The sequence below is a fragment of the Physella acuta genome, unplaced genomic scaffold, assembly GCF_028476545.2.
Source record: "Physella acuta isolate Inbredline_101_S28 unplaced genomic scaffold, ASM2847654v3 ptg000578l, whole genome shotgun sequence".
Lineage (NCBI taxonomy): Eukaryota > Metazoa > Mollusca > Gastropoda > Physidae > Physella > Physella acuta.
Genome location: NW_026732097.1, coordinates 390,808 through 402,532, shown reverse-complemented (window position 1 = coordinate 402,532; position 11,725 = coordinate 390,808). Strand labels below are relative to the sequence as shown.

At 39.5% G+C, this 11,725-nt stretch overlaps 1 protein-coding gene across 1 annotated transcript; it reads left to right on the top strand.

The window, feature by feature from the left end:
* Positions 1-1,653: 1,653 nt before the first annotated feature.
* On the top strand, positions 1,654-9,919 carry LOC131946957 (potassium voltage-gated channel subfamily A member 1). Its single transcript, XM_059308017.1, has 4 exons — positions 1,654-2,059; positions 3,027-3,166; positions 5,925-6,110; positions 8,124-9,919. Exons 1-4 carry the CDS (start codon positions 1,738-1,740, stop codon positions 9,735-9,737), a joined length of 2,262 nt encoding a protein of 753 aa, XP_059164000.1. The 5' UTR covers positions 1,654-1,737; the 3' UTR covers positions 9,738-9,919.
* Positions 9,920-11,725: the final 1,806 nt, after the last annotated feature.

Here is an 11,725-nt window from a genome sequence, read left to right as displayed (position 1 = left end):
TTTACGGTACTTCCGATTTCTCAAAAAACTAATGTAAATTTTTAAAGTACTAATACTATTGCGCACTATTATACACACCTTTATTAGGCGTTCGCTTGGTGTGCAATTGTTTTTTACTGAGATTCTATTCTATTTATAAAAGTTTCAGTATTTAAAATGGATTAAAAATCATAACAATATCCCCAGTTACCATCCCCTGTTGTTTTATATAAGAATATTCGAGAAAATTTAGGGGAGATCACTCCCGGTTTATTTAAATATCCGTTGGAGAAAACCAAAAATTTTTTGTATCTAGCATCCCACCCAAAAACTTTCAGTGACTACCATCCCACCCAATAATTTTCAGGGACTAACATCCTACTTAATACTTCAGTGGCTACCATACCACCCAATAATTTTCAGCGACTACCATCCTAACCAACAACTTTCAGTGACTACCATCCTAGTAATCAAATAAATCCAGTGTCTACCATCCCACCCAATAACGTTCAGTGACTACCATTACCCAATAAATTTGAGTGACTACCATCCCACCTAATACTCCAGTCACTACCATCCCACCCAATAACTTTCAGTCACTACCATCCCACCCAATACTCCAGTGACTACCATCCCGCCCAATACTCCAGTGACTACCATCCCACCCAATACTCCAGCCATTACCATCCCACCCAATACTCCAGCCACTACCATCCCACCCAATACTCCAGTGACTACCATCCCACCCAATACTCCAATGACTACCATCCCACCCAATACTCCAGCCGTTACCATCCCACCCAATAGTCCAGCCACTACCATCCCACCTAATACTCCTGCCACTACCATCCCACCCAATACTCCAGCCACTACCATCCCACCCAATACTTCAGGCACTACCATCCCACCCATCTAATCACTCCAGTCACTACCATCCCACCCAATAACTTTTAGTGACTACCATCCCACCCAATAACTTTCAGTGACTACCATCCCACCCAATACTCCAGTCACTACCATCCCACCCAATAACTTTCAAACTACCATCCCACCCAAGGCCACCTACCAGCAGGCTAATAGAAAACTTCTGTCCACGTTAATTCAACAAACTCTACTCAATGGGTCAAGCACTAAACAAAGCCCCGCCGCTACCCAACAATAAACTACCACCCATCCATGACCCACACTGTTTCGGTTGACGCTCCAATAATTGACAAATCGATATTTTCTCTATCGATTATTACGTCACGGACAAGAAATAGTTCGCTCTGCAGTTTTTGATTGGTTGAAGAGGGAAACAAATATTTGAGAACTGCTCATAGGAACACGGACTAGTGTGAAAACGTTAGTAAACTTTCAAAGTTTGATCAGATGTTGCCTTTATTTGTTAGGTGGATTAATGAGTTGAATTCACAAGTTGATGGCAATGCTGATTTTCACTTCATTGTCTGATAACGGTGCACATTTTCTACAATCTTAGGGAAATGCACAAGGGATAGCATAACTAAAAGATTTTATGGAATTCACACGTTCGAAATTGAATTTGCTAAAGTACGAATTCCGAAGCAAGTGATTTTTTTAAATGTTGAAACTTAAATTCCGAAAATTTGACATGCTGTGTTTTATTATTCAAATTTTACTTTTTAATATTTAGTAAAACTGTATAACATTCAAATTACCGCAGTTCGAATGCTGAAACTTTAAATGTTTGAATGCTGAAACTTTAAATGTTCGAAAGCTGAAGCATACGACTTTACCATGGAGACCAACACCGACGTTATCAAGCTGAACATCGGCGGTGCGAAATTCGAAATCTCGCACGTCACATTTTCAAAATTCGAAACTCAAATTCAGTCTCGGTCGGTACTGCGTGCTGACAAACAAACCGGATGTTCCGAATATTTCATAGAGAGACATGCGCAGAGCTTCGGGGCCATCTTGGATTTCTACCAAACGGGAGAGCTCCACTTGCCGACCGACGTCTGCCCGTCCATCTTCAAGAGAGAGCTGGAGGCCTGGGAAGTCGACTGGACACAAATGTCCACCTGTTGTCTCAGGCGATTTGTCGGCTTTCATGAAAGTAAGTTCCAGACATTCGTTTCGTTATTCGTTCACATCCAGACAGTCGACTTTCATATACTTTTTTAAATTCCGTAATTTGGAAAATATTATTCGTATTGTCCCTGACAAACCTATATCCAACCCAATTAGTCGGAGTTTGCAGTGTTGGGGCCTGTCTGGCTAATGGGAAACACAACTCCTGAGCCGGTAATGTTCGTAAAGAAAGAAAGAAAAGATTAGGCTTTATAGCTGGGGATAGCTACCCATCTTGGAGAGAGAGTCTAACATCGAACAAGTACTCCCTTTTGTATGTTCTTGGATAGACAAAGGCCATAGAAGCAAATCAGAGTCAACGAGCCATATGGCGCAGTACATGTTGACACGTAATACTTAATGGTGTTGGAGGAACTCCCTACTAATATTACTACTAAGAACGGAGTTCGTATTGTTTATTGAAGACATCAATTCCACTTTCCCCAACCCTCACAAGATTAAAGTTGAGTCTAGGTTATGACGTATTGTTACTTTAAACCATACTTGATTTCGAATATAGGGGAAAGGTTAACAGGTAAGTCAATTGAGACTTGAAAACTTATGTATCACGTAGTACATGTTACTTGCATAAAACATTAAATGTGATGGTATTTGTTGAGCGTGAAGGACTTATACGTAGAATATCTGATAGCTATAGTGGTCAGAGCTGTAGCAGGGGAGGGAGGCCTAGTGGTCTAAGAGGTAGGAGGTTATAGTGGCCATAGAGGCCCCTCTCTAAACACAACGACCCTCCCCTCTATGGTATGAGAGGTGAGAGTCAGCCAACAGCTTGTGTCTATAATATGATGTAGATAAGATTACTCTAATAGTCGTATAGGCTTACATCTCGTTCCTTACAACTAGACGAGGCAACTCTGCTTGTGTCTATAATATGATGTAGATAAGATTACTCTAATAGTCGTATAGGCTTACATCTCTTTCCATACAACCAGACGAGGCAACTCTGCTTGACTTTGATCGAAAATTCCATGAGAGTGGTCTCCCTCAAACAGCGTACCCGTCGTCATGGGAGAAGATACGCATGCGCGGCTGGGCCCTTCTGGATAATCCCAAATCTTCCAACTGGGCCATGGTAAGGTCTCTTTGTTTAAACTTTACGTTGTTGCGTATTTCTTCTGACATTGATTTCTAAATCATTTTTAGTTTTTATTGGAAGAATAAGTCTAGCAAGTGAGCTGCAAGTGTGATAAAGAGAAAGAAAAAGAGAGAAGAGAGAGAGGGAGAGAGGTGGGGGTGGAATAGTTATTTGTGCCCCTTTGATGTTGAATATTATTGATGGTCAAAATTCTCCAAGCTATCAAAATATCACGACGTTGTATTCTTTAGTTTTAATCCCAGTCTAACCTTATATATATATCTTTAACACCAGGCGTCATCGTAGTTATTGTTTGCGAATCATTATGTAAGACCTAGCTTTGTTGACAAGAATTGATTTATCACCTAGCATTGTTGGCGAATCTTTATGAATTACCTAGTACTGTTGGCGAATTTTCCTGTAAGACCTAATGCTAGAGGAAAACATTAATTCCTTCATTTTGATATCGTGTTGTTGTAAGACGTGTAAAGACGTCAAACTAGCCAAATATGCCATTAACGGTGAGAACACATTGTTCACTTTAATGCTCATGAGAAATTCTAATTTTTTCCCCAGATTTTTCTAGCTGTGGCGACCATCTTTGTGCTCATGTCTCCATATAATTTCTCCAGATTTTTCTAGCTGTGGCAACCATCTTTGTGCTCATGTTACCTATAATTTCCCCAGATTTTTCTAGCTGTGGCGACCATCTTTGTGCTCATGTTACCCCATAATTTGCCCAGATTTTTCTAGCTGTGGCGACCATCTTTGTGCTCATGTCACCATATAATTTCCCCAGATTTTTCTAGCTGTGGCGACCATCTTTGTGCTCATGATACCCTATAATTTCCCCAGATTTTTCTAGCTGTGACGACCATCTTTGTGTTCATGATACCCTATAATTTCCCCAGATTTTTCTAGCTGTCGCGACCATCTTTGTGCTCATATTACCCTATAATTTCCCCAGATTTTTCTAGCTGTGGCGACCATCTTTGTGCTCATGTTACCATATAATTTCCCCAGATTTTTCTAGCTGTGGCGACCATCTTTGTGCTCATGTTACCCTATAATTTCCCCAGATTTTTCTAGCTGTCGCGACCATCTTTGTGCTCATATTACCCTATAATTTCCCCAGATTTTTCTAGCTGTGGCGACCATCTTTGTGCTCATGTTACCATATAATTTCCCCAGATTTTTCTAGCTGTCGCGACCATCTTTGTGCTCATATTACCCTATAATTTCCCCAGATTTTTCTAGCTGTGGCGACCATCTTTGTGCTCATGTTACCATATAATTTCCCCAGATTTTTCTAGCTGTGGCGACCATCTTTGTGCTCATGTTCCCCTATAATTTCCCCAGATTTTTCTAGCTGTGGCGACCATCTTTGTGCTCATGTTCCCTATAATTTCCCCAGATTTTTCTAGCTGTGGCGACCATCTTTGTGCTCATGTTACCATATAATTTCCCCAGATTTTTCTAGCTGTGGCGACCATCTTTGTGCTCATGTTCCCTATAATTTCCCCAGATTTTTCTAGCTGTGGCGACCATCTTTGTGCTCATGATACCCTATAATTTCCCCAGATTTTTCTAGCTGTGGCGACCATCTTTGTGCTCATGATACCCTATAATTTCCCCAGATTTTTCTAGCTGTGGCGACCATCTTTGTGCTCATGATACCCTATAATTTCCCCAGATTTTTCTAGCTGTGGCGACCATCTTTGTGCTCATGTTACCCTATAATTTCTCCAGATTTTTCTAGCTGTGGCGACCATCTTTGTGCTCATGTTACCCTATAATTTCCCCAGATTTTTCTAGCTGTGGCGACCATCTTTGTGCTCATGTCACCATATAATTTCCCCAGATTTTTCTAGCTGTGGCGACCATCTTTGTGCTCATGATACCCTATAATTTCCCCAGATTTTTCTAGCTGTGACGACCATCTTTGTGTTCATGATACCCTATAATTTCCCCAGATTTTTCTAGCTGTCGCGACCATCTTTGTGCTCATATTACCCTATAATTTCCCCAGATTTTTCTAGCTGTGGCGACCATCTTTGTGCTCATGTTACCATATAATTTCCCCAGATTTTTCTAGCTGTGGCGACCATCTTTGTGCTCATGTTACCCTATAATTTCCCCAGATTTTTCTAGCTGTCGCGACCATCTTTGTGCTCATATTACCCTATAATTTCCCCAGATTTTTCTAGCTGTGGCGACCATCTTTGTGCTCATGTTACCATATAATTTCCCCAGATTTTTCTAGCTGTCGCGACCATCTTTGTGCTCATATTACCCTATAATTTCCCCAGATTTTTCTAGCTGTGGCGACCATCTTTGTGCTCATGTTACCATATAATTTCCCCAGATTTTTCTAGCTGTGGCGACCATCTTTGTGCTCATGTTCCCTATAATTTCCCCAGATTTTTCTAGCTGTGGCGACCATCTTTGTGCTCATGTTACCATATAATTTCCCCAGATTTTTCTAGCTGTGGCGACCATCTTTGTGCTCATGTTCCCTATAATTTCCCCAGATTTTTCTAGCTGTGGCGACCATCTTTGTGCTCATGATACCCTATAATTTTCCCAGATTTTTCTAGCTGTGGCGACCATCTTTGTGCTCATGTCACCATATAATTTCCCCAGATTTTTCTAGCTGTGGCGACCATCTTTGTGCTCATGTTACCATATAATTTCCCCAGATTTTTCTAGCTGTGGCGACCATCTTTGTGCTCATGTTACCCTATAATTTGCCCAGATTTTCCTAGCTGTGGCGACCATCTTCGTGCTACTGTCGACCTTTGTGCTAATCGCTTCCACTGACACCGCCTTCACGCGGTCCCTCACCAAAGAGGAGTGGGAGGAGTTCCTCAGTGAAGATGAGTACACACGTTGCGTCGAGCCCTTGGAAAATTCCACAACAGGTGATGATGCACCTTCGTTTGTAACAATAAAACGAAACGGGGTGGTTGTGTGGTAGAGAGCATTAGTGATTTACTAGGATAGATTTGACTGGGGATTGTACTGATCACGTGAATGTTATAAAACTAGTAGTCAACAACCAAATTAAGTGAAATAGTGATTATTGTCTAAAACACTTCATGTAAAGCAGCACCAACAATTATGTAATTCACTGTAATCGTGTTTAAAAAGTCTGTGGAACGTTCTGAGCCAGAATTATTCAGAAATATTTCTCAAAAACTTCAGGTTTATGAACACGTACATACGTTAAGATCCAACAAATATATTTAAAGGCAGGGAAGCTAAAAGATATTTCACGACCAAATAATTGTTTCATACTTTGTTGTAAAAATGTAATGTGGTAACTATTCGAGATACATAACAGACCAGGTTATTTCATACAGTATTTTATAAACCTACTTTAATTACAGATGTGCAGGTGACAACATATACATCCACACAGGCCATGACAACACGAGCCGTATGTATCTTTGATAGTTCATTCACTTTCTTTGGTGGTGGTGACCCAGGGGACGTAACTGAGGGTGTGGGGTTGGGATGCGAGACAACTCCGCGCCATTTTTTTTTTCTCATTTATAAAATAAAATATAAGCTTGGCTTAATCCTGGCCGAATGCAGTTGCCTGTAAAAGGGGAGTTAGTAGCGCACATTTCCAGTCTGTTATGTTACCAGTTGATTCTTCAACCTCCTTTTGGTAGACGTAAATACACATGGGCTTTACAGTGTTCATTTTCGATTTTAGTCAAATGTATATATATATATATATATATATATATATATATATATATATATATATATATATATATATATAAGAACCAGACTGTTCTAACTATACGTTCTGCATGAGATTTATACAACGTCATGTCTGAGGTAAATAAATGTCGCGCCGGCTTATCAACAACGCCCTGACAACGCCACTGAATAGACACACTATTGAGTCTATAAATACAACCACTATTAAGTCTATAAACATATACACTATTGATCCTATAAACACACACGCTATTGAGTCTATAAATACACACACTATTGAGTTTATAAATACACACACACTATTGAATCTATAAACACACACACCATTGAGTCTATAATACACACACACACACTATTAAGTCTATAAACACACACACTATTGATCCTATAAACACACACAGTATTGAGTCTATAAACAAATCTCTCTGCCCCCACCCAAGCTATGAAATTTAATAAGAACGCTATGAGTAGCGAGCAAGGGAATAGATGTAAACAAACAAAAATCAACAAACTCTCGCGTTTCTATCAGCGGGTCACCTTTGATAACTTAGCGCTAGTTTGTTATAAATGGTTGCGTTAAGGTTTCAAACAGTCGTTTTGCTTTAAAGATTTTTCTTACATAACCGTTGTAATTAAATATGCTATTCAGTTCATAACTGTTTTAAAATGTTCAAACAATTTATTGAACGGCTACACACAATAGCTACACGTATGAAACGTAATTGCATGTTTTAACTAGTTAAATAGCTTCAATAATGACACGTAATTGCAAGATTTAATTCCGTTATGCAGCCAAAACTATGACATATAATTTCATGTTATAACTATTTACATAGATACTATTATGACAGGTTGTTGCATGGTTTAAACCCCATCAATTATGACACTTAATTGCAAGCTTTAACCGGTTATATAGCACAATTACGACACGTAGTTGCATTGTTTAAGCCAGGGGTCTCCAAACTTTTCAGTCCGAGGGCCGCATTAACTATCAAATTTCAGTTCGGGGGCCAGTTTCTTCCAGGCATATCTTTGATTTTTCTGCGCAAAGAACCTCATCATCACCAACAAACGATTTTTCCTTGGACAAAAAGATCTCCGCGGGCCGGATGGGAGGACTGCGCGGGCCGCATCCGGCCCGCGGGCCGTAGTTTGGAGACCCCTGGTTTAAGCCCAAAATTATGACACTAAATAAGTTTAAGCCGGTTACTTTTCTGCACAGGTACGTAAACGTTCAGCAGACGAATTGCCATCGCATGGAGATCACGTGATTGGGACCAATGGCGCTGAAGATGAGAAAATCGTGAATGTCGTTTTAGAGTTAGTTAAAAGTGGTAACGCTGAGTCTAGAGCAAGCGAAACTACAACTAGTGACACCAGACAGGTTTCAGAGGGTGGGACTGTTAGATGGGGGGCTACTCATACCAGTGGCTACCTCCATACCAACACCAGTGGCTACCTACATACCAACACCAGTGGCTACCTCCATACCAACACCAGTGGCTACATCCACGAAGATAATGGGTATCAACATAAGAAGAACAGATTTTATCCACACTACAATACCAGTGGATATCACTACAACAACAATACCGGCCACCCACACACCAACACAGCTTTATACCCACACACAAACTCAAGTGACTACCCACACGCCAACAAAAATGTCTACCATCACACCAACAGCAGTAAATCTTTCTACACCAAATCACCCAATAGTTTTATCAATAACAACTCTCCACAATCGACAGAAAGCGAATCATCTGAACCTACATCAACTACAGCACAAATCGGAGAAGATCAAACTATAGACTCGACTGATCTTTCACACAGCACTGAGAACATGGGGGTAAAAGACATATACCAAGACGCAGCTACTAACGAGTCTAGATCCAACAATGTCCACAAAATGATCCACCAACTCAACGAGGAACTGACACACCAAAATCTCCATCAACATCGACAAAAGCGAGACATCATCATCACCAACGACAACACCAACACGACCACCAGCATCAACGCAACAACTTTCTACTCACTACTCCAGCGTGTGTCGAACTATTTTCAAAACATGCTCACTCACCAAAGCACGAGCACAAGTGATTGGTGCGCGGGTGTCCGACCAACAACAGCTGATGCGCCTGTTGATTGGTTGCAGTACATTGATAGCGTATGCATGTGCTACTTCACGCTAGAACTAATCGCGCGGTTTATTTTCGCGCCATCACGATTACGATTTCTGGGATCGGTATCGACCTGGATCGATTTGTTTACCGTGACGACGATGTATTTAGTTTTGATTTTAGGGAGAATCGATCCCCGTTCTAAATACACGCCCTCCTACATTGAGATCCTCAACAGCCTCCAGCTGTTCCGCGTGCTGCGCCTGATTCGACTTGTGAAGAACGTCACCGGTTTCCGCGTGTTGGTCTACTCCGTCAGATCCTCGTGGCGAGAGTTATGCCTCCTGTTTTTGTATCTATTAATAGCCGTCACCATTTTCGCCACTTCCTCTTATTTTTTCGAGCGGGATAACATGAAATCTATCCCGGACGCGGGCTGGTGGGCCATCATCACCATGACAACCGTCGGCTACGGTGACGTTGTGCCGAAAACAGGGCCAGGGAAGATAATCGGGAGTATGTGCGCGATGAGTGGGGTTCTTTTGATAGCAGTTACCGTTCCTGTTTTTGTCAATAACTTTCTGTTGTTTTACGAGAGCACGAAGTTAATGGATGTCGCATCACATAAAAACAAAGTGAACGATAAGATTGCAGAAGATAACGACGATAAAAAATCGAAGAGCATCAAATCCAACCGCATATCTGCATGCTAATTCAAGCAGAGCTTACATAAACCAAAATATGTATTGTTAAAAACAAAAGAACCAAACAAATATTTCGCGCGAATAAGTATGTATTATTCAGCTGAATGTTAAACCAAATATTACTGTTTAAAATTTTATAAATTTTTATACGAAATTCTTTATTGTGATATTTTAATTTAAAAAACTTTTTAAATCGAATAACTTTTTGTATAAAACTTTAAAAATGTTACAGTACATGGTCTATAGTTTCCACTTTATGCCATGTTTTAATTTGTTTTTTGTAACCGAAACATATCATTGTTACTTCTATGTATTTAAAGAAAGAATGCAAAATAGGGCCAGAATTTATATTGGAAATGGAGTGTGTGTGTGGAGGTGGTTATATCGTGATAAATGCGGAGCTGTATGTTGATTTACGGAAATATTTTCGATCGATTGTTAATTATGCAATTTATAATCAAACCAGAGCTATGGATATGATCTTAAACGAATGAACAGTTATATAGAAGACAGTATCTTGATAAGGGGAGACACTAAATGCCGAGTAAGCTGGTGAGTTGTTTCCCTTAGTTCGCCAAGCCCTCTAGTATTGATCATATTTTGTCGCTGGTTTAATAAAGAGTGGTCGTGTTAATGTCTTGCTATTGCCACACACTTTCAGATTTAACAACAGATGTGATGTCAACAAAGGCTCTGGTTGTATTTTCTATTTTAAAAACATATTTTCTAATATATATTTTGTAGTAAAGAGTTCTTTTTTTTTAAATTTCCTTGAATATAATATGAATTAACATCGAGATCACAGTAATCGATAATCGATCCAGCCTGAGACGCTCAAGTATCTTAATGAATAAAAAATTTAAAAATATTTACAATCAAGCTAACAGCCTTAAGCTCTTTCATAAGTTTTTTTTTTAATTGCTAGCTGCATTTTCTTAAAGATGTTAAACTTATAATGTGTATTTGTCTTTAAGGTCATGTACCCAGCCCCCCACCCCCACTCTCCTTCGCCCCCCCCCCTTCGAAAAACGACTACCCTTCCCACCACCATCCCCGAATGAAATAGAATTTCAAGTGCCGCCCACCCCCGGAGAGAAAAAAGGTCTCGAAGAAACATTGTACCCAGCTCTCATATATTTGAGACCCACTGTTGATAGACCTGTGGTGCAGGTTAGGTCGATTTTTTCTTTGATAGCCTGGAACTAGTTTTTAAAAGCCTAACGGTCTACGCTGTGTAAACTTTATACAACACTCCAACAACAATAAATGTATTTGTACAACTGTAAATAATGGATTGCACGAGACGTAATATTTACCAGAATATTTAATATAATCACATAGTCAATACAGGATTTCAGTGGAAAAATATTGAACGCTTAATTTAATGATGCTATATTTTAATACCAATAGCCATTTACCAGACTATTGGATACAATCATACAATCAACACAGGATGTATGTAGGAAAATATTGTAATGTAATGAAGAACTTTTTTTAAATACCCATAGCCAACCAATTCATAGCGTTTGTATAAACATTGAAAAATACAACAAGCGTCAAATAATGTTTGTGTCAAACAGTAGAATTCGTTAGTACAGAGTCGTTCACAAAATCGAATAACTGGTAGACAAACGAAGTCAAACAACAACAAAATAAGAAGAAAACTAAATGTGTGATTGCTTTAGAGCACAGGTCCGGTAACTGAGGAGAAACTAAATTGCTACGATCCAGGAACGGTAATAAACAATGTTTGTGAGCCATGTCACAGGGGACACTACCCTGTCTGACTTTTGATGAGTTTCACTGACTGAACTTACAAAGTTCTCTCCCTTTTTGCAGTAATGCAATAAAGATAAACCATCAAATAAAAAACGATACCCTTGTTGCGTGTCTTAAGAAAATAGAAAAAGACTTTATGATATAAAGAAAAAGATTATTTTTTTTTATATTTCGTAAAAATTTTTTTTAATAACAAGCTTTTATGTAATAATGCACTA